The sequence below is a fragment of the Arachis stenosperma genome, chromosome 7 (assembly GCF_014773155.1).
Source record: "Arachis stenosperma cultivar V10309 chromosome 7, arast.V10309.gnm1.PFL2, whole genome shotgun sequence".
NCBI lineage: Eukaryota > Viridiplantae > Streptophyta > Magnoliopsida > Fabales > Fabaceae > Arachis > Arachis stenosperma.
The window spans coordinates 47958960-47986265 of record NC_080383.1 but is presented as its reverse complement, the minus strand read 5'-3'; the positions used below and the strand labels follow the sequence as shown (position 1 = coordinate 47986265).

Below are 27306 nucleotides of genomic sequence, written 5' to 3'. Positions count from 1 at the left end.
TTCAGGCACATCAAACTTAGAAATCTAGCATATGTTTAAAGATCATGTATGCAAGTATCAAATATATTCATGAGAACTCAAATTCATGTTAGAAGGATCATTGGTTATTGGAATTACAATCAAAACAAAAAACTTAAATCATGGGTTGCCTCTCATGTAGCGCTCTTTTATTGTCACTAGCTTGACATTGGGCCTTTATTAGGGTGGTTGATGACTGTAGTGTCTCAGCTTGTCTCCCCTCACAGTGAGCTTCCTTCCAGTGCCTTGATGCTCAATCTCTGCATGCTCTAGTGAGAGTATCCTGCTGACAGTGTAGTAATCATCAGCTTGTTGGTTTGCTCCTAGCTGTTGGTAGATTAGATGTACCTCATCTCCCTTTGAGAATCCCTCAGTTGGGGTCTTTTTGTTCTTCCACCCTTTTTGAGCTTTTTTCTTGCTTTTCTTTCTCTTTTTTGGTGATCCTTCTCCTTTGACAGTGGGCTTTATTTTGGAATTTTCCTTCTCATTGGCTAACACCTCATTTTCTTCTTGCTTCCCCTCATCACTCTGCACATCCTCCTTTCGTTCTGCTTTGTTTCTTGTTTCTTACTTTGGAAGGGGATTAATGAGTGTCTTGTTGGTCTCTTCCTTCCACTACAAGTCTTCCTTGTCAACCTCTATGCAGCTTTCTTTTTCAGTAATAGATTGTGCCTCTGGAAAGACATTCAGAGTGATTCTTTCATCATGTACCCTCAGGGTGAACTCTCTTTGCTTAACATCTATTATGGCCCTTGTTGTGGCCAAGAAGGGTCTCCCCAGGATAATGGAGTCACTCCCTTCTTCCCCTAGATCTAGGATCACAAAGTCTGCAGGGAATATGAACTTATCCACCTTGACCAAAAGGTTTTTAATTACTCCTTTGGGAAACACCAATGATTTGTCCACGAGCTCTAGTGACATCTGTGTGGGCTTTACCTCCTCTATGCATAGTTTTCTCATCATGGAATAGGGAATTAGATTAATGCTGGCCCCTAAGTCACACAGTGCTTTTTTATGGTCATATTGCCAATGGTGCAAGGTAAGAAGAAGCTCCCAAGATCTTTGAGTTTTGGTGGGAGACCTCTTTGAATTACAGCACTGCACTCTTGTGTGAGCATAATGGTCTCCTTCTCATGACAGCTTCTCTTCTTACTGATAATTTTCAATTTCTTGAAAACTTCAAGGAATATGGGGAAGTATTGATCCTTGGTTTTCTTGTTGAACCTTTGAGGGTATGGCAAGGGAGGTGTGAAAGTTTTCTCCACTTGCTTATGTCCTTGAGATGATTCTTCCATTATTTGCTTCCCTTTCCTTGAGATTTGTGGCTGTTTCTCTCCCTCTTCAGGCTTCTCTTGACCATCCTTGTTGAGTGTAGCATCATTCTTGCTGCTAGCTTCATCATTCTCAGTTGGCTTCTTGTCATTCATCAAGGTTTTTCCACTCCTTAGCCGTATAGCTTTACATTCTTCTTTAGGGTTTGGAATGGTGTCACTTGGGAGTGAGCTTGTTGGCCTTTCAATCATAGCTTGCTTGGAAAGCTGCCTAATCTACCTTTCTATATTTCTTATGGAAGCTTCATTGTTCTTGTTTGTAAGTTCTTGCTGTTTCATCATTTTTTCCTTTAATATCTCCAAGTTGGAGATTCTCTGAGAGTCTTGTGGGATTTGTGGTTGGTTGTGAACTGTTGAGGGTGGATGATAGTTGTTTTGGTTGATGGTTTGGTTATTGGATGGATAATGGTTGGAATTAGGATAATTATTTTGGGGTTTTCTATATGGATTTTGGTTATTGTTCTGCTGGTTATTTCTTGAGTTGTTTTGGTTTGAATGTCTTTGCCATGGCTGCTGATTTTGATTGTGGTTATCTCCCCATCTAAGGTTGGGGTGGTTCTTCTAGGATGGATTGTAAGTGTCACCATAAACTTCACTTGATACTGAACTTTGGTTGTGCACATAGTTTACTTGTTCCTGCTGCTGATCTTCTAGGTTTTCTTTATTCTGGCCCCATGTGGTTGATGGTTGGCTGGTATTCACTACTGCAACTTGGAGGATATCAATCCTCTTAGCCATTTGCTCAAACTGTTGTTGAATTTGGTGCTGCATCATCTTATTTTGAGCTAGTATTGAGTCCACTCCTTCCAACTCTAGCACTCATTTGCTTTGTGATGGTTGGCGTTGTCTCTGATGAGCAAAGAAATATTGATTGTTTATCACCATATCAATGAGGTTTTGGGCCTCCTCTGCAGTCTTCATCAATTGTAGGGAGCCTTCTGCTGAGTGATCTAGTGCTTCTTGAGCCTTCAAAGTTAAGCCTTCATAAAAATTCTGAAGTATGTCCCATTTATTGAACATTTCAGGGGGACACTTTCTGATCAGGGTCTTGTATCTCTCCCAAGCCTCATAGAATGACTCTCCATCCATCTGAGTGAATGTTTGGACCCCCGTTTTGAGTCTAATGATCCTTTGGGGAGGATAGAACTTGGCTAAGAACTTATTCACTAGATCTTCCCAATTGTTGATGCCATCTCTTAGAAATGACTCCAACCATTGAGTAGCTTTGTCTCTGAGGGAAAATGGAAATAGCAACAGCTTATAAATGTCAGGATGCACACCATTAGTTTTGACAGTATCACAAATCCTCAGAAAAGTGGATAAATGTTGTTTTGGATCTTCAAGTGACCCTCTCCATAGGAACAATTATTTTATACCAAAGTGATGAGATGTGGCTTCAATTCAAAGTTATTTGCATTTACATTTGGGGTAAGGATGCTACTCCCACAATGCCTAGGATTAGAAAAATGTATATGAAGCCAAGACTCTCTGATGCGGTATTTTATAACCCACAAACTAACTGGCAAGTGCACCGGGTTGTACCAAGAAATACCTTACGTGAGTAAAGGTCGATCCCACGAAGATTGATGGATTAAGCAACAATAGTATTTGATAGAATTAGTTAGACAAATAGAAAATAGTGTTGGAAGTTCAAAGAGCATTAAACAGTAAATTAAGAATTTCAGAAAGCAAGCAGCAATGAGTTGGGAATAAAATATGGAGAAGATAGTTAAGGTTTCAGAGTTATCTATTTTTCTGGATTGATTTTTCTTTCTAACTACTTTAATCATGCAAGATTTAATTTCATGGCAAACTATATGTGACTAGACCCTAATTCTTTAGACCTTCCTAGTCTCCTCTAAAATTCATTAACTGCCAATTCCTTGGTCAATTAATTCCAATTAGAAGGTAATGATGAAATTTCAGTTTATATGCCACTGATGCCAGGGCATCTAGGCCAGTTTCACTGACCTTTTCTTTACTGTTTTAGAGTAGTTTCATGCATTTTCTTAGTGAATAAGGCAAGTTTTGGATTAAATTACACTTACACCTTGATTCAAGCAACTATTGTGAACTTTGTATGATTTCATGAGAATTTTGCTAGAATTGCATGATAAATTGATGATGCATAATCTCATGACTTTGGCTAGAGCTTTGATGCACTTAATTGCTTGATTTCAAGGCAAAGGAAGCAAGGAAGAACCACGTTAGTATTCACGTTAACCTAGTTAACGTGAACACTAACGTGGAATGGTAAAAAGCTTGCAACGTTAATTAGAAAAGTGATCACCAATAATGCCTGCGAAGCCATCCATAGCTCATGTTACTTGCCACGTTAACAAAGTTAACGTGGTAGTTAACGTAGAAGAAAAAGAGAACTCCAACGTTAAGAGAAAACGTGAACACCAATAACGTTTTTCTCCAACGTTAGTGGTAAAAGTGAACACCACTAACGTTGAGAAACTTGACAATGATCCACGTTAAGAGTCACATTAACTTAGTTAACGTGAACTCTAACGTGGAAGAGGAAAACAAAAGCTAACGTTAGTGACACTCACTTTTGTCACTAACGTTGGGCTAATTAGCATTGCCTACGTTAACTTTCACGTTAATGGTCTTAACGTGAAAGTTAACGTGGAGTTGAGATCAAAGAGCCAACGTTAGTGACACTCACTTTTGTCACTAACATTGGAAGATGGCATCACTACTACATTAAGAGACACGTTAACTTAGTTAACGTGAGTTCTAACGTAGAAAATTTGGGCATTTGGAGCGTTAGTGACAAAGGTGAGTGTCACTAACACTCTCGAAGGTGAGACACACCCACGTTAAGAGTCACGTTAGCTACACTAACGTGAACTCTAATGTAGGAACAAAAGGCACCAAGCAACGTTAATGGGAAAAGTGATTCCCAATAACGTTCGCGAAGGGGTATAAGCCAACGTTATTGGGAAAAGTGAGTCCCAATAACGTTGGCCAAAAATTGAGAAGGCAACGTTAGTGGTCACGTTAAGACCACTAACGTTGGAGTTAACGTGGGTACATAAGGGTGGAACGTTAGTGGAAAAAGTGAATGCCACTAACGTTCTTGAACCTACAATGGCACTCAACGTTAATCTCACTAAATACCCAAGCCTAATTCATGTTTCTCTGCAAGCTGGGCCCACTAAAGATGAGAACTGCTTCAACTCAAGATTCAGAGCCCACATCCAAGACTTGAAGAACTCACTAGAAGATCAGGAGGAGTAGTATATATAGGAGTAGTTTTGAACTATAGAGAAGCTTGGCACTTTTGGGAACTACTCTCTGTATATTTACTTTTCTGCCCTTTTTTGCATGGATTCTTCTTTTCTGCCATTTTACATTTCTAGAGCTATGAACAACTAAACCCCTTCCATTGGGTTAGGGAGCTCTGTTGTAATATGATGGATCAATTATAGTTTTTATTCTTCTTCTTCTTTCTTTTCTCTTGATCTTACTAGAAAGCTTTCGATCTTAATTCAATTGGTTAGTTGTCTTGGAAAAGAAACTCTCCATAATTGGATCTCCTTTGAGCCTTGGAAAAGGGATGAGGAGATCATGCTAGAAATGCTTTCTCATGTTGGACCAAATTGGGGTTTGGGCGGATATAGTGACATGTAATCCTCCCAATACTTTGATTTGGAAATACATGTGGTATAATCAGTGACCACACTTCATCTCTTCCCATGAGCAATTAAATCAAGGAATTGGGCAATTGTTCAAGCTTAGAGAGATTGGATTGCCAAGGAATTGGGATCCAATCACTTAAGATTGCCAAGGAGATCAATGAATGCATTGACTGAGGAAGAGATGAGATTGAACTTGATCCGGAGAATGCAACATCTCCTGAACCCAATGATTACCCTATTTCTGATCTTACCCATTCTCTTTATTTTTTGTCATTTATTTTCATGCTCATTACCCCAAATCCCCATTTAAGATTCTGCACTTTAATTTCTGTTATTTACTTTCCAGTCATTAAAATTTTTGCAAGTTCTCAATCTAAATTTTGTTTAGCTCAACTAGCATATTCTTCTAACTAAATTTGCTTGACCAATCAATCCTTATGGGATTCGACCTCACTATATTGTGAGTTTTACTTGATGACAATTCGGTATACTTGCCGAAGGGAAATTTGTTGAGAGACAAGTTTTCATGCATCAAGTTTATGGCGCCGTTGCCGGGGATTGATTTTGAATCAACAATGATTAAGTTTGAAGATCACTAGATTGAGCATTTTTTTTCTGTTTTGTTATTTGTTTATTTGATTCAATCAATTCCCTTTAGTTCTTTTTTTTAATTTCTTCCTCATCCCCTGCACCCTCTTTGTTTTTCGTTCTTTCTTTCTTTGTTGATTACAATTCTGCTCACTAACCCACTAACTGTTTGATAATTTGCATCACTCACACTAACAATTACTCTAACAAGAATAGTCTTCATTTTATCTCCTGTTGTGCAATCTGTCTGTTGTATGACAGGGAGAAGAGAAGGAGTTTCAACATCCTTCGATTCAGAACCTGAAAGGACCCTTTGGAGATTAAGAAGGGAAACAAGAGGGAAAAGAATTATTGGTGCTGAAGAAGAAGAGGAAGTGTACTTTGAACCTAATATGGAAGAGAATTTAGAGAACAATCATGAAGAAGAAGCTCACAACCATGCTAGAGAAGGCCATGCAAACCGTGCTGGGCAAGAAAGGAGAGTTCTAGGCTCCTATATCAATCCTAATACAGGAAACTGTGGAAGTAGCATTTAGAAGCCCACCATACATGCCAACAATTTTGAACTAAAACCCCAGCTCATCACTCATGTTCAGAACAATTGTTCATTTAGAGGAAGTGCTCAAGAAGACCCCAATCAACATCTAACCACCTTCCTGAGAATTTGTGATACTGTGAAGTCTAATGGAGTCCATTCGTATGTCTATAGGCTGCTCTTGTTCCCTTTTTCACTCAGGGACAAGGCATCCAAATGGCTTGAATCCTTCCCAAAGGAGAGCTTAACAAATTGGTAAGATGTGGTGAACAAATTTTTGGCAAGATTTTACCCTCCTCAAAGGATCAACAGGCTGAGAGCTGAGGTGCAAACTTTCAGGCAACAAGATGGTGAGACTCTCTATGAAGCATGGGAGAGGTTCAAAGACTTAACAAGAGGATGCCCACCAGATATGTTCAATGAATGGGTTCAACTTCACATCTTCTATGAAGGTCTTTCCTATGAGTCAAAGAAGGCTGTGGATCATTCATCAGGAGGCTCTCTAAACAAGAAGAAAACCATTGAGGAAGCCGTAGATGTCATTGAAACAGTTGCTGAGAATGACTACTTCTATGCCTCCAAACGAAGTAACACCAGAGGAGTAATGGAGCTGAACCACATGGATGCATTGTTAGCTCAAAATAAGATGATCACCAAGCAGCTAGCAGATCTTACCAAGAAGGTGGAGGAAAACCAAGTTGCAGCAGCCATCACTTCATCGTCAGCTCAAGAAGGAGCGAACATAGGAGAAGAAGGTGACTGGGAGCAAGCCAACTATGTTGGAAACTCACCTAGACAAGTTCATGATCCATACTCCAAAAGAAATCACCCCAACTTTGGGTGGGGAAACCAACAAGACCAAGGGCAAGATCAGAGACGCCACAACCTCAATTCCAACAACAATGTAACTCATCAACACACCTCACAGAGATCCTACCAACATCCATCCAACCACCCTTCTCAACCACCTAATCTCAACCCATCATCAATAACTGAGGATAGGCTCTCCAAGCTTGAGGTTTAACTTTCTAACCAAGGAATTGAAGTGGACAGGGCTAAAGTAGAACTTATTGAAAAGCTCCCTCCACCCAGTGATGTCAAGGCAATTAGAAGCTTTTTAGGGCATGCTGGCTTTTACAGAAGATTTATTAAAGATTTTTCAAAAATAGCTAAGCCCTTGAGTAAGCTCCTTGTATCAGATACACCATTCATCTTTGATGAAACCTGCATGTTGGCATTCGAGCATTTGAAAGAAAGATTGTCCTCTGCCCCTATCATCTCCCCACCTGATTGGAACTTACCCTTTGAATTGATGTGTGATGCATCTGACTTTGCAGTAGGGGCAATGTTAGGGCAGAGGAAAAATAACTTAGTCCATGTAATATACTATGCTAGCAAGGTCCTCAATGATGCTCAAAGAAATTATACCACTACTGAAAAGGAATTGCTAGCCATAGTTTTTGCATTTGACAAGTTTAGATCATACCTCATTGGTGCTAAAGTAATTGTTTTTACAGATCACACAGCACTTAAATATTTATTTGCCAAGCAAGAATCAAAACCAAGACTAATAAGATGGATCTTATTATTGCAGGAGTTTGATATTGAAATCAGAGACAAGAAGGGAGTGGAGAACAAGGTGGCAGATCACCTATCCAGGATTCCTCATGAGGAAGGGGAAACACATGATATGAGTGTGAACGAGCTCTTCCCTGATGAGCAGTTAATGACAGTGCACAAAGCCCCATGGTTTGCAAACATCGCCAACTTCAAGGCAACTAGGGCTCTACCCCCAGGGATCAATAAACATCAAAAGAGGAAGCTCATGAATGATGCAAAATACTTTGTCTGGGACGAGCCTTATCTCTTCAAGAAGTGTTCAGATGGAATCCTTAGAAGATGTGTCTCAGAAGAGGAAGGACGAGAAGTACTATGGAATTGCCACGGCTCATGCTACAGAGGCCACTTTGGAGGGGATAGGACTGCAGTAAAGGTGTTACAAAGTGGATTCTTTTGGCCCACTCTTTTCAAGGATGCCAAAGAACTAGTAAGGAGCTGCAATGAATGCCAAAGATCTGGGAACTTGCCCAAAAGAAATGCCATGCCACAGAATTTCATTTTGGAACTGGAAGTATTTGATGTGTGGGGAATAGATTTCATGGGACCATTCCCAACCTCATATGTAAACAAGTACATCTTGGTAGCAGTGGATTATGTGTCCAAATGGGTAGAGGCCATTGCAACCCCAACAAATGACAACAAAGTGGTCATGAACTTCCTCAGGAAGAATATCTTCAGCCGGTTCGGAGTCCCAAGAGCCCTCATCAGTGATGGAGGGAGCCATTTTTGTAACAAACCACTAGAGGCTTTTCTCCTACGATATGGGGTGAAACACAAGGTAGCCACACCTTACCATCCCCAAACAAGTGGACAAACGGAGATATCCAACAGAGAGCTAAAGAGGATTCTGGAAAAGACTCTGGGTGCATCAAGAAAGGATTGGGCGAAGAAGCTGGATGATGCTCTCTGGGCATACAGGACAGTGTTCAAAACACCACTGAGAATGTCCCCATATCAACTGGTTTATGGGAAAGCTTGCCATCTACCACTAGAGTTGAAACACAAAGCCCTCTGGGCCATTAAGATACTAAACTTTGACAGCATTGCTGCCGGTGCAGAGAGGATCTTGCAGCTGCAAGAGATGGAGGAATTCAGGTCACAAGCCTATGAAAATACTAAGATATATAAAGAGAAGGCAAAGAGGAGACATGACCTGCATCTTGCACCCAGGGATTTCGAAAAGGGGCAGCAAGTACTCCTCTACAATTCTAAATTGAGACTGTTCCCAGGAAAACTCAAATCGAGGTGGTCAGGGCCTTTCATTGTCACAAAAGTCTCACCATATGGACACATCGAAATCATGGATGAAAGGTCAGAGAGGACTTTTACAGTGAACGGACAAAGACTCAAGGATTATCTGGGCAACATGGGGGAAAACCCCAGAGTAAACTATCATCTCAAGTAAATGGAGTTTTCCTCAATTCTGGATTCCCAAGGAAGTTCAGCATCGCCTAGATCTTCAACCAACTCTTCTTCTTGAACAAAGACAGCTTCTTCTAATTGTTCTAGTACGAATTCATTCTCTGCCTTGTCCACTGGAGTCTCTAGTAATTTTTTCATGCTACACTCTTCATCGGGTTGTCCACATGGAGTTGTGGTTGATCCTTGTATATTTTAGCGCTTAGTGGCCCATTGGATTAGTGCTTGCTCCAGTTGTTGAATGGTTGTTTGAAATTTAATTACTGTTTCTCTTAGGCGATCCTCTGCTTCGCAGTTTGCTGGACTTAGACATGATACATAGGGAAGTGGTGATGACTGGGAACGATTGGATTGGTATTGGGGTAAGGAAGGATCATATGATGGCGAATGGTGAAGAGAAGCTTGTGAGTGTGGTGGTTCGAGGTTATGTTGAAGGGATGGTTCATATGAACGGGGTGGGGCTTGTTGGTAGTTACAAGGTTGTCCACCATGTCTTTCAGCTGGGTATGCGCGGTAGAATGGTCTTTGTCCAGGATATCTCGGAGGGTGTTACTGCCAAAAGGGTTGATTAGATCCTCTTGGTTCCATCCATCCTTAATTGGTCTGACCTTGATGCACATTCCTGCTGTAACTTCTATTTCCTTTAACAATATTAGAACCAAACTCAAAGCGAGAGGGGTGAGAGTTCATAGTAGCAAATAAAAATAAAAAGGAAAAACGAAAATAAATAAACAAGCAAAAGAAAAATATTTACAATAACCAATAATAAGGCACACGTTAGCAGTTCCCCGGCAATGGCGCCATTTTGACGTTGAGATTTCTGCCAGTAAAGAATGTCATAAAAATAGTCGCGTTGTAGATATAGTCTCTAAACCGACAAAAATCCCTTCGTACAAACGTTTTGGTTGTCACAAGTAACAAACCCCTTTAAAATTGATAACCGAGTATTTAAATCTCGGGTCGTCTTCTCAAGGAATTGCAGGGAAGTATGTTCTTATTATTGGCTATGAAAAAGGTAAAATTGGGGTTTTGGAAGTAAGGTGCGAATATATTATATGACAAGTAAAATAAAATAATAATAGCTGTAAAATAAACCTTTGGCAAGGTATAAGAACTGGAGGTCCTATCCCAGTTATCCTTATCAATTGTGATGAGAATTAGATTCTTCTCCCACTTTGTTAACCTCTAACTATGAAGGTAAGTTAAGTGGATGAATTAATTCCAATTCTCAACTAACAATGAGTTTGATAACTCAAGAGTCACCAATTATTTAGCCAAGGCCAAAGGGAAAAAACTAAATCTACTAGAATAACAATATCCTCAGATTGGGAATAATAAAAAGGAACAATCATAAACTGAAATGCTTCAAATATCATTAAATAAAATATTCAAATCTTAACATGGAAAAGTTCATAAATTAAATTGGGATAAATAAAAATAAAGAACCTGGGATTGTGAGTCACTCCTAAGAATAGGAGAAGTCCTAAATCCTAATCCTAAAAACACTACCTAAATCCTAAAGAGAGAGAGAGATCTCCCTCTCAACTAAACTTAAATCATTGAAAACTAAAATTATGCGAGCTCTTTTTGAATGGATGCATTCCCTCACTTCATAACCCCTGGTCTATGCTTTCTGGACTTGGATTTGGGCCAAAAAAGGCTTTAAAACTCGCTGGGACGTGTTCTGTAATTTTCTGGTGCGTGGCCTCTGTCACGCGTCCGCGTGGGTCACGCGGTCGCGTCGTTCGGAGCTTTCCCTTGCCACGCGGTCGCGTCAGTCATGCGACCGCGTCATGTGCGTTCTGCTTAAGGCACACGGTCGCGTCAGTCATGCGGCCGCGTTGCTGAATCTTCGCTTCTGGCACGCAATCGCGTCGTCCATGCGATCGCGTGAACACCAGTTTCCTTAAAGCTCCGTCTTGCTTTCTCCTTTCCTTTTAGTATGTTTCCTTTTTCATCCTTTAAGTCATTCTGCCTTAGAAAATCTGAAACTACTCAACACACTAATCACGGCATCGAATGGAAATAAAGGTAATTAAAATAATTAATTTTTAAAGTTTAGGAAACATGTTTTTCACAATATGATATAATAAGGAAGGGAAAGTAAAACCATGCAATTAATGTGAATAAGTAGGTGAGGGATTGTATAAATCACTCAAATTAAGCACAAAAGAACTCATGAAATATGGGTTTATCAACCTCCCCACACTTAAACACTAGCATGTCCTCATGCTAAATCCAAGGTAAATAATTAAGGTTAAAGTGATGGAATGCAATGCAACCTAAATTAAATGCAGCTACCTATATGAATGATGCATCAGGCAACTCTAATTTATTCACTCATATATAAAGCTTACATGTAGCTAAGTTAATTCACATTCTCAAGGAGTTATGTATATATATATATATAGGCAACCCTTAAATAATAAAGCATTTTAGCAAATGAGATGGGAAAGAAAACATTGTACAAACTTGCAAAACAATTAGTAAATTTTAAGCACAGATATATGTTAATGAGTTATTGAACCCTCACTGGATTTTGTGTTTACTCTCTAGTCACTCAGTGTTTATTGGGTTTATTCACTCTATTTTTCTTTTTATTCTTACTTTCTTATAGCTTTGTTTTTCATCTAACCAATCAACAATTATAAAATATAGTCATACCAAAAAGTCATGAGGTCTTAATTGAGGTTGTAATGGGTTCAAGGTAAAGGTAAGGATTTATGTATAGGGTCAAGTGAGCTAATAAGTGAATCCTTAATTAGACTAAGATCTCACCTAACATACATTTTTAGTAAGACAAAAATTTCTTTACCTATTTTCCCATATTTCCCACTTATTGTTACATGCTCATGTTTCACTTTTTATTTTTTTATCCCATGTGCATTGTTTTCATTGGGGAATTTCTTTTTGTATCACCTTTTATTTAGATGCTGAAATTTTTTTTTAATGCACTTGGTAATTGAATCACTTTGATTTTCTCATGAGCATGCTTCCCAAATTTATTTTTATTTCTTTTTAACTTTCCTAACCCTTTGTTTCTATCACTCATGTTCCTAAAAGGTTTCCCATATTTAACTCTATTCATGATTTTCTATCTTAAGCTAACCAAGGATTCACTTGGGGTTTTGTTTTGTTTTTCTGCTTAAGGCTAGTAATTTGGCTAAATAGAATAAAGGGGTTTTAAAAGGCTCAAGGGGGCTAACAAGGGTGATGTAAAAGGTAGGCTAATTTGGGGTAAGTGAGCTAAAATCAAATGATGGCCTCAATCATTCTCTTGGTATGTATCTATTCTATATTCTATAATTGGACATATAAATTAAAGCAAAGTAAAGAACATCAGAATAAAAAAAAATGTGACACACAGAAATGAAATTATGGTTTGAATGCAACCATACAATTTAAGCTCAAGACTCACAGGCTGTGTGTTCTCTAACTCAAGCATCATATATCATTTATATATTGTATGCAGGTTTAGTTAAAAATTCCCATTATTCTCATAAAAAAAATTACTTAGGGTAGCTTTTAAAGTTTTAATGTTCCTCCTTGATGAAATGTTGTCAGCTTAACTACATCTGGTAATGCTATGTACAAGGTTTATGGATTTAAATCTGATATGTTCAATTTTCTAGCTTACTTCCTTTTTATATTTTTTTATTTAAACTATACTATCTTATGCTAAAAAGGGTAAACTATACTAATTAATCCACTAATAAATCAGAATTGCAAACTAAACTAAATAACTAAAATAAAATAAATGGCTAAAATATGAACTAAAGATGCAAAATGCAGAAAATAGAGTAAAAATACATAAAAACAATGTATAAGTACTCAGAAAATAACAGTAAAAAGAAAAATACAGAAAAATATCCAAAATAAAAAGAAAAAGTATGTAATGGTTCACCAAAATAAATGCTAGAGATGGTGACCTTCCCACACTTAAAAGGAAGCATCGTCCCCGATGCTCAATCAAGCCGGGTGTGAAGGGGTGTCATCACTGGTAGGGATGGCAGCTGGAGTCTTAGTGGTGGTGGGCTGGGAGTCTGGCTGCTGTAGAGGTGGGGCTGACTGTATCGGGATCTCTGGATCTGCAGCCTCTATTTGGGGCATAACCTCCTGATGCGGGGCAGCCTGCTCTCTGGCTGCCTGCTGATGGGTCCCCTCCTGGAAATGAGTCACCTCCTCGTGCTCATCCTCCTCCTCCTCTGATGGCTCTGATGGAGTGTCAGGCTCGGAGGGGATGTCGGCACCTTGTCTGATCATCAGCTTCAGATGGGAATAGCGTCGCCTGCTGCGGCGCTCCAATCTTTCATACCGGCGCCGGTTACGGCGCTCCATCTGATCAAGCTGTCGGAATAGGCGGTGCACGAGGCGGTATACGGGCTCAGAGGCAGGTGGAGGTATAGTAGTAGCGGCAGGAACAGCAGTGGCAGCTGTGGATGAAGAGGGTCCAGCAGACGGAGGGGCTGTCTCATCAGTAGCAGTGAAGGGTGGTGGTCTGTAGCCCAAAGCTAGGAAGTTCCTGCTGTGAGGAATGATCTTCCTGCAATCCACCGCTGGTGGTCTCTCATCGGCATCCTCTCATGGCACGTCAGCCCGACGGCCAAGCTGTGTAACTAGATACGGAAAAGGGAGGGTGCCTCGGACGTGGACCCTGGCTATATAGTGCCGGATAAAACGAGGCAAGTACAAGTCCTTACCCTCCAGCACACACCAAAGGAGGGTAATCATGGCAACCGGGATCTCAGTCTCATGAGTACTCGGCATCACATAGTTGCTCAAGATCTGATGCCATAGCCGAGCCTCATCATTCAAGTACACTCTCTTCATCCCTCTAGGCATGGTAGTGTCCTGACCCATCTCCCAAAGAACTGTCGGGTCTAGAGCTATCCGTGCCTTCATGGCATCCCAATCAAACTGCATCTGACTCATGTCCTCCTCAGCCTTTGAAAAAACATCAGGCTGATCGGATTTGGCTGGGAGCTGGAGGATGTCCTCTAAGGCCTCCTCAGTGACCAGAATTTGCTTTCCCCTCAGGTTTACTGCATCAAGGGTAGTAAGGTTGTAGTTGCAATAGAATTCCCTGACCCAAGATGCATTCACCTTTGTCAGTTGTCTCTCCAGAAAGAACCAGCCCCGTTGCTTGATTTGCTCAGTAGTGTACTGCTGAAGGGCTTCTGGAATCTTCAAGGTACGTTCCAGGTATAGATTTTTGGAGTTTGCAAAAGTCGGGTACTTCAGTTCACAGTACCGGTTTGCAAATTTAATAGGATCAGTTGAAGAGAGCAGCTGGTCAGCTTTTTCCTGCTATGTGAAGTTCTTCTCCCGCCATGAAGAATCGTGCATTAGAGCAATGATGGACTAGGAAGAAGCTCCTCGCTTGCGCTTGCCAGTAGCCTTGCCTTTACCTTTCCTTTGTGAAGCAGACATCCTGAAAAACAGAAAACCAGGATATGGATAAATAAATAGGAAATCAAATAGGCAAGTAAATAAAGGAAACTCAAAGCGCTAAGGGAGAAATAAAATAAGGAAAATGAGTAATTGAAATGTGGTTGAATGAATGTTAAATGGAAAGAGAAAAAAATTAATATGCCATAGTGAGAAAGTTAGAGGAAAGTGAAAATAATTAGAAAAGAGATCAAAAGGGTTAGTATGGTTAGAATTTTGAAAAAGAAATTAAAATTAGTGAGTTAGTAAAGTGCAGGTTAAAGTAAGTGGCCTAGAAAAATTCCATATAATAGTGATTCACAGGTAAGAATAGAAGTACTCATAATTGAACAAGCAGTTTATGAACCAGGAAATCAAAAAGGATAAGAAAGGCTGCCATAGCATTCATGTAATGGTTTGGGTAAAGCAGAGTAAAACAGATTTCAGAAATGCCAAACCAAAACATGAATGAAAATAATTTTCAAAAAATTTGGGCAGCATTCCGGCTAAAATTGGATTGTCCCGGAAAATAAACAGCAATCATATCAGTTCATATGAATTAAAAAATCAAGCTGCATGTACATAGATATAAAATAAACATAAAAACTCAATGTAAACAGCAGCAATATACAAGAAAGCAGCATATGAATCATGAATATAGCAGCAACAGATTTGCACATAGGATAAAACAGAAGTAAGAACAGTGCAAGTAAACAGACCTAGATCCACTAACCACAGCCTAAGCTACCTAACAACCTAAAAATCCACTACAACATGCAAGTCTAGCTATCCTAATTGTGAACATAAACGGGGTAAAAAAATACAGAAAAGTGACGAACGGATAAAAATGGTTGCGTGTTGCGGAACCTGGTAAGCGGAAGGGGTGGAACAGGGAAGAAAGTGGCTGCGGCGTCGTCCGGTGTGGAGGTGGTGGTGCTCGCGGTGGCAGTGGCGGAGAGGGTAGGGGAAGAGAGGAAGAAGGGAGAAGAAGGGAGGGGAAGTAGTTGGGGCGGCGGCGGCATCTGGGTGGTCGGCGGTGGCGACTGGGTGGTGGTTGGAGGGAGAGGGAGCAGAGAGGGAGAAGAGGATTGGGGGTGGGGGGGCTGCGCGACAGATAGGGTTCGCGTGGCTGGGGGGTTATACTTTCGAATCCACGCGGTCGCGTGGGGCACGCGGTCGCGTGGTTAGGGCGAAAATGGGAGTGACGCGATCGCGTGGGGCGCGCGATCGCATGAGAGGGGGGAAGAACGTTGACGCGATCGCATGGGGCTCGCGATCGCGTCACTGGAATTCGTGCTAAACGCACGACTCCAGCGCCGTTTCAGCGCAACTCTCTGTCTCCTTTTGGGGTGATATGCAATCCATGCGACGCGATCACGTCGCTCACGCGGTCGCGTGGGATTGGTATTGGGTAAGTGATGCGATCGCATGGGGCATGCGATCGCGTGGACCAATTTGTGCGAAGCGCACAAGGGCCGCACGATTCCAGCCTAACTTTCTGTTCGTTGGATCCTTACGCCGATATATATATCACGCGGCCGCGTGGCTCACGCGGTCGCATGGGTGGTGTTTTTCGCGATATGACACGATCGCATGGGGCATGTGGTCGCGTCGTGCAACCTTTTTTTTTTATGCATGAAAAATGCAGAATGCAATGATTAACATGAATGCTATGCATGATTCCAGGTTTAATAAATTAAAATGAAGAAGGAAAAATGAAAGCAATCAACAAGAAATAAATTGAAAAAGAAGCGACCATACCATGGTGGGTTGTCTCCCACCTAGCACTTTTAGTTAAAGTCCTTAAGTTGGACATTGGAAGAGTATCCTGTTATGGTGGCTTATGTTTAAATTCGTCCAAAAATTTCCACCAGTGCTTGGAATGCCAATAGCCTTCAGGGTCCCAAACTAGACATGTAAAGCTTCTGAGCATCTTCAAACAGATATTCAGCCTCCTGGGATGACGAATGTCAGAATATAATCCATGATCCCAAGCTGTGTTTTTAGATCCGCCTCCGTTTTGATTTGGAAGTTTCCATTCGGGCGGGTTAAAAAGTAGAATCTCACCGTAGTGACCAAACATTCTCCGTGATCCATGCAATTGAGCATGATACCAATCCGTGTACTTCGAGGTGAAGCGTGGAACCTTATTGAACCTTGTGCACCAGCTCTGAGTACGAGCCATTTCCCTCTTACTCTTAAAGCCGCAGAGAGCTCTAAGTTGGCCATCTGTTTCAAGCAAACCATATTCAAGTGAATAAGTGAAGTTATAAGTTAAGGATTGTACCCACTTGAAGCTTGTATTAGGTGGTAATGGCCTTGGGATAGGTGTTTTTGGTGGTTCTGCAAGTTCCGTTTCCTTGTGCTCTTCTGTGAATTCCTCCACTTCTTTGCAAAGATCTTCAATTGTATCTGTGTCCTGGTCAAAGTCTTCTATGTCTTTGGTGCACGAAATTGTGATCACTACTTTTCACAACACAAATAATCCCCGATAATGAATCCAAAAACTTGGTGCTCAATACCATGGTATAAACACAACTTTGCACAACTAACCAGCAAGTGCACTGGGTCGTCCAAGTAATAAACCTTACGCGAGTAAGGGTCGATCCCACGGAGATTGTTTGTATGAAGCAAGCTATGGTCACCTTGTAAATCTCAGTCAGGCAGATTCAAATGGTTATGGATGATATATGAATAAAACATAAAGATAGAGATAGAGATACTTATGTAATTCATTGGTGAGAACTTCAGATAAGCGAATGGAGATGCTTTGTCCCTTCCGTCTCTCCGCTTTCCTACTGTCTTCATCCAATCCTTCTTACTCCTTTCCATGGCAAGCTGTATGTTGGGCATCACCGTTGTCAGTGGCTACGATTCCGTCCTCTCAGTGAAAATGTTCAACGCACCCTGTCACGGCACGGCTAATCATCTGTCGGTTCTCAATCAGGTTGGAGTAGAATCCATTGATTCTTTTGCGTCTGTCACTAACGCCCAGCCTTCAGGAGTTTGAAGCTCGTCACAGTCATTCAATCATTGAATCCTACTCAGAATACCACAGACAAGGTTTAGACCTTCCGGATTCTCTTGAATGCCGCCATCAATTCTAGCTTATACCACGAAGATTCCGATTAAAGAATCCAAGAGATAAACATTCAAGCCTTGTTTGCTTGTAGAACGGGAGTGGTTGTCAGGCACGCGTTCATAAGTGAGAATGATGATGAGCGTCACATAATCATCACATTCATCAAGTTCTTGAGTGCGAATGAATATCTTGGAATAAGAACAAGCTGAATTGAATAGAAGAACAATAGTAATTGCATTAATACTCGAGGTACAGTAGAGCTCCACACATTAATCTATGGTGTGTAGAAACTCCACCGTTGAAAATACATAAGAACAAGGTTCAGGCATGGTCGTGAGGCCAGCCCCCATGATCTAAGAACTAGACGTCCCAAGATGATCCTAAGATCGAAAATGATCCAAAGATGAAAATACAATAGCAAAAGGTCCTATTTATAAAGAACTAGTAGCTTAGGGTTTACAAAGATGAGTAAATGACATAAAAATCCACTTCCGGGCCCACTTGGTGTGTGCTTGGGCTGAGCATTGAAGCATTTTCGTGTAGAGACTCCTCTTGGAGTTAAACGTCAGCTTTTGTGCCAGTTTGGGCGTTTAACTCCCATTCTTGTGCCAGTTCCGGCGTTTAACGCCGGGCAGTTTTGATCTGATTTGGAACGCCGATTTGGGGCATCAAATCTCGGGAAAAGTATGGACTATTATACATTGCTGGAAAGCCCAGGATGTCTACTTTCCAACGCCATTGTGAGCGCGCCAATTGGGCTTCTGTAGCTCCAGAAAATCCACTTCAAGTGCAGCGAGGTTAGAATCCAACAGCATCTGCAGTCCTTTTCAGTCTCTGAATCAGATTTTTGCTCAAGTCCCTCAATTTCAGCCAAAAAATACCTGAAATCACAGAAAAACACACAAACTCATAGTAAAGTCCAGAAAAATAAATTTTAACTAAAAACTAATAAAAATATACTAAAAACTAACTAAAACATACTAAAAACATACTAAAAACAATGCCAAAAAGCGTATAAATTATCCGCTCATCACAACACCAAACTTAAATTGTTGCTTGTCCTCAAGCAACTGAAAATCACATAAGATAAAAAGAAGAGAATATGCAATGAACTTCAAAAAACATCTATGAAGATCAGTGTTAATTAGATGAGCGGGGCTTTTAGCTTTTTGCCTCTGAACAGTTTTGGCATCTCACTCTATCCTTTGAAATTCAGAATGATTGGCTTCTATAGGAACTCGGAATCCAGATAGTGTTATTGATTCTCCTAGTTAAGTATGATGATTCTTGAACACATCTACTTTATGAGTCTTGGCCGTGGTCCAAAGCACTCTGTCTTCCAGTATTACCACCGGATACATACATGCCACAGACACATAATTGGGTGAACCTTTTCAGATTGTGACTCAGCTTTGCTAGAGTCCCCAATTAGAGGTGTCCAGGGTTCTTAAGCACACTCTTTTTGCCTTGGATCATAACTTTATTTCTTTCTTTTTCTTTCTTTTTCTCTTTCTCCTTTTTTTTTCATTTTTTTTGTATTCACTGCTTTTTCTTGCCTCAAGAATCATTTTTATTATTTTTCAGATCCTCAGTAACATGTCTCCTTTTTCATCATTCTTTCAAGAGCCAACCATTCATGAACAACAAATTCAAAAGACATATGTACTGTTTAAGCATACATTCAGAAAACAAAAGTATTGCCACCACATCAAAATAATTAATCTGTTATAAAATTTAAAATTCATGCAATTCTTCTCTTTTTCAATTAAGAACATTTTTCATTCAAGAAAGGTGATGGATTCATAGGATATTCATAACTTTAAGGCATAGACACTAAGACACTAATGATCACAAGACACAAACATAGATAAACATAAGCATGATTTTTCGAAAAACAGAAAAAGAAAGAACAAGGAAATTAAAGAACGGGTCCACCTTAGTGATGGCGGCTTGTTCTTCCTCTTGAAGATCTTATGGAGTGCTTGAGCTCCTCAATGTCTCTTCCTTTTCTTTGTTGCTCCTCTCTCATGATTTTTTGATCTTCTCTAATTTCATGGAGGAGGATGGAATGTTCTTGGTGCTCCACCCTTAGTTGTCCCATGTTGGAACTCAATTCTCCTATGGAGGTGTTGATTTGATCCCAATAGTTTTGTGGAGGAAAGTGCATCCCTTGAGGCATCTCAGGGATTTCATGATGAGTGGGATCTCTTGTTTGCTCCATCCTTTTCTTAGTGATGGGCTTGTCCTCATCGATGGGGATGTCTCCCTCTATGTCAACTCCAACTGAATAACAGAGGTGACAAATGAGATGAGGAAAGGCTAACCTTGCCAAGGTAGAGGACTTGTCCGCCACCTTATAAAGTTTTTGGGCTGTAACCTCATGAACTTCTACTTCTTCTCCAATCATGATGCTATGAATCATGATGGCCCGGTCTAGAGTAACTTCTGACCGGTTGCTAGTGGGAATGATTGAGCGTTGGATAAACTCCAACCATCCCCTAGCCACGGGCTTAAAGTCATGCCTTCTCAATTGAACCGGCTTCCCTCTTGAATCTCTCTTCCATTGGGCGCCCTCTTCACAGATGTCTATGAAGACTTGGTCCAACCTTTGATCAAAGTTGACCCTTCTAGTGTAAGGGTGTTCATCTCCTTGCATCATAGGCAAGTTGAATGCCAACCTTACATTTTTCGAACTAAAATCTAAGTATTTCCCCCAAACCATTGTAAGCCAATTCTTTGGGTCCGGGTTCACACTTTGATCATGGTTCTTGGTGATCCATGCATTGGCATAGAACTCTTGAACCATTAAGATTCCGAATTGTTGAATAAGGTTGGTAAGAACTTCCCAACCTCTTCTTCGAATCTCATGTCGGATCTCCGGATATTCACTCTTTTTGAGTTTGAAAGGGACCTCGGGGATCACCTTCTTCAAGGCCACAACTTCATAGAAGTGGTCTTGATGCACCCTTGAGATGAATCTCTCCATCTCCCATGACTCGGGGGTGGAAGCTTTTGCCTTCCCTTTCCTCTTTCTAGAGGTTTCTCCGGCCTTGGATGCCATAAATGGTTATGGAAAAACAAAAAGCAATGCTTTTACCACACCAAACTTAAAAGGTTTGCTCGTCCTCGAGAAAAAGAAGAGAGTAGAAGAAGAAGAAATAGAGGAGATGAAGGTGGCTTTGTGGTTCGGCCAAAGGGGAGAAGTAGTGTTTAGGTTGTGTGAAAATGAAGGAGTGAAGATGGGTTTATATAGGGGTGAAGAGAGGGGTAGGGTTCGGCTATGGGAGGGTGGGTTTAGGTGGGAAAGTGGTTTGAATTTGAATGGTGAGGTAGGTGGGGTTTTATGAAGGATGGATGTGAGTGGTGAAGAGAAAGATGGGATTTGATAGGTGAGGGGTTTTTGGGGAAGAGTGGTTGAGGTGATTGGTGAATGGGTGAAGAAGAGAGAGAGTGGTGGGGTAGGTGGGGTGGTGCACGAAATTGTGATCACTACAACTTCGCACAACTAACCAGCAAGTGCACTGGGTCGTCCAAGTAATACCTTACGTGAGTAAGGGTCGATCCCACGGAGATTGTTGCTATTGAAGCAAGCTATGGTCATCTTGTAAATCTTAGTCAGGCAAACTCAAATGTATGATGATGAACGAAAATAACATAAAAGATAAAGATAGTGATACTTATGTAATTCATTGGTAGGAACTTCAGATAAGCGCATGAAGATGCCTTCCCTTCCGTCTCTCTGCTTTCCTACTGCCTTCATCCAATCCTTCTTACTCCTTTCCATGGCAAGCTCGTGTAGGGTTTCACCATTGTCAGTGGCTACCTCCCATCCTCTCATTGAAAGCGATTGCATATGCCCCTGTCACGGTCATAGCGGAATTCATCTGTCGGTTCTCAATCAGGCCGGAATAGAATCCAGTGATTCTTTTGCGTCTGTCACTAACGCCCCGCCCTCAGGAGTTTGAAGCACGTCACAGTCATTCAGTCATTGAATCCTACTCAGAATACCACAGACAAGGTTAGACCTTCCGGATTCTCTTGAATGCTGCCATCAGGTCCTGCCTATACCACGAAGACTCTGATTAAAGAATCCAAGAGATATTCACTAAGCCTCAGATGCGTGTAGAACAAGAGTGGTTGTCAGTCACTTTGTTCATGAGTGAGAATGGTGATGGGCGTCAATCATCACCTTCATCATGTTGAAGAACAAGTGATATCTTGGACAAAGAACAAGCGGAATTGAATAGAAGAACAATAGTAATTGCATTAATACTCGAGGTACAGCAGAGCTCCACACCTTAATCTATGGTGTGTAGAAACTCCACCGTTGAAAATACATAAGCATAAGGTCTAGGCATGGCCGAATGGCCAGCCTCCCAATGATCTAAGATAGCATAAAACTCGAAGATAGCTACCAAGATGTCAAATACAATAGTACAAGGTCCTACTTATAGAAAACTAGTAGCCTAGGGTGTACAGAAATGAGTAAATGACATAAAAATCCACTTCCGGGCCCACTTGGTGTGTGCTTGGGCTGAGCAATGAAGCAATTTCGTGTAGAGACTTGTCTTGGAGTTAAACGCCAGCTTTTATGCCAGTTTGGGCGTTTAACTCCCATTTGGGTGCCAGTTCCGGCGTTTAACGCTGGAATTTCTTGAGGTGACTTTGAACGCCGGTTTGGGCCATCAAATATTGGGCAAAGTATGGACTATTATATATTGCTGGAAAGCCCAGGATGTCTACTTTCCAACGCCGTTGAGAGCGCGCCAATTGGGCTTCTGTAGCTCCAGAAAATCCACTTTGAGTGCAGGAAGGTCAGAATCCAACAGCATCTGCAGTCCTTTTTTTGGTCTCTGAATCAGATTTTTGCTCAGGTCCCTCAATTTCAGCCAGAAAATACCTGAAATCACAGAAAAACACACAAACTCATAGTGAAGTCCAGAAAAGTGAATTTTAACTAAAAACTAATAAAAATATACTAAAATCTAACTAGATCATACCAAAAACATACTAAAAACAATGCCAAAAAGTATACAAATTATCCGCTCATCACAACACCAAACTTAAATTGTTGCTTGTCCCCAAGCAACTGAAAATTAATTAAGATAAAAAGAAGAGAATATGCAATGAATTTCAAAAACATCTATGAAGATCAGTATTAATTAGATGAGCGGGGCTTTTAACTTTTTGCCTCTGAATAGTTTTGGCATCTCACTCTATCCCTTGCAACTCAGAATGATTGGCTTCTTTAGGAACTCAGAATCCAGATAGTGTTATTGATTCTCCTAGTTAAGTATGATGATTCTTGAATACAGCTACTTATTGAGTCTTGGCTGTGGCCCAAAGCACTCTGTCTTCCAGTATTACCACCGGATACATACATGCCACAGACACATAATTGGGTGAACCTTTTCAGATTGTGACTCAGCTTTGCTAAAGTCCCCAATTAGAGGTGTCCAGGGTTCTTAAGCACACTCTTATTGCCTTGGATCACAACTTTATTTCTTTCTTTTTCTTTCTTTTTCTTTCTTTTTCTTTTTTCTTTCCCTTTTTTTTCGGTTTTTTTTTTTCACTGCTTTTTCTTGCTTCAAGAATCATTTTTATGATTTTTCAGATCCTCAGTAACATGTCTCCTTTTTCATCATTCTTTCAAGAGCCAACATTCATGAACCACAAATTCAAAAGACATATGCACTGTTCAAGCATACATTCAGAGAACAAAAGTGTTGCCACCACATCAAAATAATTAAACTGTTATAAAATTCAAAATTCATGCAATTCTTTTTCTTTTCATTTAAGCACGTTTTTATTTAAGAAAGGTGATGGATTCATAGGACATTCATAACTTTAAGGCATAAACACTAAAGACACTAATGATCACAAGACACAAACATAGATAACATAAAGCACAAATTTCGAAAAAACAGAAGAATAAAGAACAAGGAAATTAAAGAACGGGTCCACCTTAGTGATGGTGGCTCTTTCTTCCTCTTGAAGATCCTATGGAGTGCTTGAGCTCCTCAATGTCTCTTCCTTGTCTTTGTTGCTCCTCTCTCATGATTCTTTGATCTTCTCTAATTTCATGGAGGAGAATGGAGTGTTCTTGATGCTCCACCCTTAGTTGTCCCATGTTGGAACTTAGTTCTCCTAGGGAGGTGTTTACTTGCTCCCAATAGTCTTGTGGAGGAAAGTGCATCCCTTGAGGCATCTCAGGGATCTCTTGATGAGAGGGGTCTCTTGTGTGCTCCATCCTTTTCTTGGTGATGGGCTTATCCTCATCAATGGGGATGTCTCCCTCTATGTCAACTCCAACTGAATAACAGAGGTGACAAATGAGGTGAGGAAAGGCTAACCTTGCTAAGGTAGAGGACTTATCCGCCACCTTGTAGAGTTCTTGGGCTATGACCTCATGAACTTCCACTTCTTCTCCAATCATGATGCTATGGATCATGATGGCCCGGTCTAGAGTAACTTCGGACCGGTTGCTAGTGGGAATGATTGAGTGTTGTATGAACTCTAACCATCCTCTAGCCACGGGTTTGAGGTCATGCCTTCTTAATTGAACCGGTTTGCCTCTTGAATCTCTCTTCCATTGTGCGCCCTCTTCACATATAACTGTGAGGACTTGGTCCAACCTTTGATCAAAGTTGACCCTTCTTGTATAAGGATGCTCATCTCCTTGCATCATAGGCAAGTTGAATGCCACCCTCACACTCTCCGGAGTAAAATCCAAGTATTTCCCCCGAACCATAGTAAGATAATTCTTTGGATCCGGGTTCATACTTTGATCATGGTTCTTGGTGATCCATGCATTGGCATAGAACTCTTGAACCATCAAGATTCCGACTTGTTGAATGGGGTTGGTAAGAACTTCCCAACCTCTTCTTCGGATCTCATGGCGGATCTCCGGATATTCACCCTTTTTGAGTGAAAAGGGGACCTCGGGGATCACCTTCTTCAAGGCCACAACTTCATAGAAGTGGACTTGATGCACCCTTGAGAGGAATCTATCCATCTCCCATGACTCGGAGGTGGAAGCTTTTGCCTTCCCTTTCCTCTTTTTAGAGGTTTCTCCGGCCTTGGATGCCATAATGGTTATGGAAAAATGAAAAAGCAACGCTTTTACCACACCAAACTTAAAATGTTTGCTCGTCCTCGAGCAAAGGAAGAAAGAAGAGAGTAGAAGAAGAAGAAATGAAGAAGAGGGAGATGGTGGTGTTTAGGTTGTGTAAAAATGAAGGGTTGAAGAAGGGTATATATAGGAGAGAGGGGGGGTAATGGTTCGGCCATTATGGGTGGGTTTGGGAGGGAAAGTGGTTTGAATTTGAAGGGTGAGGTTGGTGGGGTTTTATGAGGGATGGATGTGAGTGGTGAAGAGAAAGATGGGATTTGATAGGTGAAGGGTTTTTTTTTTTTGGGGAAGAGGTGTTGAGGTGATTGGTGAATGGGTGAAGAAGAAGAGAGAGTGGTTGGGTTGGTGGGGATCCTGTGGGGTCCACAGATCCTGAGGTGTCAAGGAAAAGTCATCCCTGCACCAAATGTCACTCAAAATCACGTTTTGAGGCATTTCTGGCGTTAAACGCCGGGCTGATGCCCATTCCTGGCGTTTAACGCCAGGTTCTTGCCCTTTTCTGGCGTTTAACGCCAGTCTGGTGCCCCTTTCTGGCGTTAAACGCCCAGAATGGTGCCAGACTGGGCGTTAAACGCCCAACTGCCAGGCTTACTGGCGTTTAAACGCCAGCAGCTTCTTCCTCCAGGGTGTGCTGTTTTTCTTCCTGTTTTTCATTCTGTTTTTGCTTTTTTCATTGTTTTTGTGACTTCTTATGATCATCAACCTACAAAAAAGATAAAATAACAAAAGAAAGTAGTTAACTATAAAACATTGGGTTGCCTCCCAACAAGCGCTTCTTTAATATCATTAGCTTGACAGAGGACTCTCATGGAGCCTCAGAAATGCTCAGAACCGTGTTGGAACCTCCCAACACCAAACTTAGAGTTTGAATGTGGGGGTTCAACACCAAACTTAGAGCTTGGTTGTGGCCTCCCAACACCAAACTTAGAGTTTGACTGTGGGGGCTCTGCTTGGCTCTGTTTTGAGAGAAGCTCTTCATGCTTCTTCTCCATGATGATAGAGGGATGTCCTTGAGCCTTAAACACCAAGGATTCTTCATTCACTTGAATGATCAACTCTCCTCTATCAACATCAATCACAGCCTTTGCTGTGGCTAGGAAGGGTCTGCCAAGGATGATGGTTTCATCCATGCACTCCCCAGTCTCTAGGACTATGAAATCAGTAGGGATGTAATGGTCTTCAATCTCAACCAAAACGTTCTCTACAAGTCCATGAGCTTGTTTTCTTGAGTTGTCCGCCATCTCCAATGAGATTCTTGCAGCTTGCACCTCAAGGATCCCTAATTTCTCCATTACAGAGAGGGGCATGAGGTTTACACTTGACCCGAAGTCACACAAGGCCTTCTTGAAGGTCATGGTGCCTATGGTACAAGGTATAGAAAACTTCCTAGGATCCTGCCTCTTTTGAGGCAGTTTCTGCCTAGACAAGTCATCCAGTTCTTTGGTGAGCAAAGGAGATTCATCTTCCCAAGTCTCATTTCCAAATACCTTGTCATTTAGCTTCATGATTGCTCCAAGATATTTAGCAACTTGCTCTTCAGTGACATACTCATCCTCTTCAGAGGAAGAATACTCATCAGAGCTCATGAATAGCAGAAGTAAGTCCAATGGAATCTCTATGGTCTCATTTTGAGCCTCAGATTCCCATGGTTCCTCATTGGGGAACTCAGAGGAGGTTGGTGCACGCCCACTGAGGTCTTCCTCAGTGGCGTCCACCTCCTCTCCTTCCTCCCAGAATTCGGCCATGGTTATGGCTTTGCACTCTCCTTTTGGATTTTCTTCTGTATTACTTGGGAGAGTATTAGGAGGGAGTTCAGTAATTTTCTTGCTCAGCTGACCCACTTGTCCTTCCAAATTCCTAATGGAGGACCTTGTTTCATTCATGAAACTTTGAGTGGTCTTTATTAGATCAGAGACCATTGTTGCTAAGTCAGAGGTATTCTGCTTAGAACTCTCTGTCTGTTGCTGAGAAGATGATGGAAAAGGCTTGTTATTGCCAAGCCTGTTTCTTCCACCATTATTATTATTGAAACTTTGTTGAGGTCTCTCTTGATTCTTCCATGAGAAATTTGGGTGATTTCTCCATGAAGAATTGTAGGTGTTTCCATAGGGTTCTCCTAGGTAATTCACCTCTTCCATTGAAGGATTCTCAGGATCATAAGCTTCTTCCTCAGATGAAGCTTCCTTAGTACTGCCAGGTGCATTTTGCATTCCAGACAGACTTTGAGAAATCAAATTGACTTGTTGAGTCAATATCTTGTTCTGAGCCAGTATGGCATTCAGAGTGTCAATCTCAAGAACTCCTTTCTTCTGACTAGTCCCATTGTTCACAGGATTCCTTTCAGAAGTGTACATAAATTGGTTATTTGCAACCATTTCAATTAGTTCCTGAGCCTCTGTAGGCGCCTTCTTCAGATGAAGAGATCCTCCAGCAGAGCTATCCAAAGACATCTTGGATAGTTCAGAGAGACCATCATAGAAAATACCTATGATGCTCCATTCAGA

At 41.1% G+C, this 27306-nt stretch overlaps 1 protein-coding gene and 1 non-coding gene across 2 annotated transcripts; both read right to left on the bottom strand.

Moving 5' to 3' along the window:
- Nucleotides 1-633: 633 nt before the first annotated feature.
- LOC130939767 (uncharacterized) lies at nt 634-1445 on the bottom strand. The gene is made up of 2 exons (XM_057867846.1): nt 1100-1445; nt 634-1010 (listed from the first exon to the last, which is right to left on the bottom strand). The coding sequence occupies exons 1-2, from the start codon at nt 1443-1445 to the stop codon at nt 634-636; spliced, it is 723 nt and encodes a 240-aa protein (XP_057723829.1).
- Nucleotides 1446-6432: 4987 nt separating this feature from the next.
- Nucleotides 6433-6539, bottom strand: LOC130942958 (small nucleolar RNA R71). The gene has a single exon (XR_009071501.1). It is a non-coding gene; the product is annotated as a small nucleolar RNA R71 (small nucleolar RNA).
- Between the last annotated feature and the right edge of the window lie 20767 nt (nt 6540-27306).

Coding starts and splice junctions, on each gene's coding strand:
- LOC130939767 (XM_057867846.1), bottom strand. CDS start 1,445: ATGAATGACAAGAAGCCAACTGAGAATGATGAAGCTAGCAGCAAGAAT. Junction 1,011..1,099: donor CAGTGCTGTAATTCAAAGAG/GTCTCCCACCAA, acceptor TGTGTGACTTAG/GGGCCAGCATTAATCTAATT.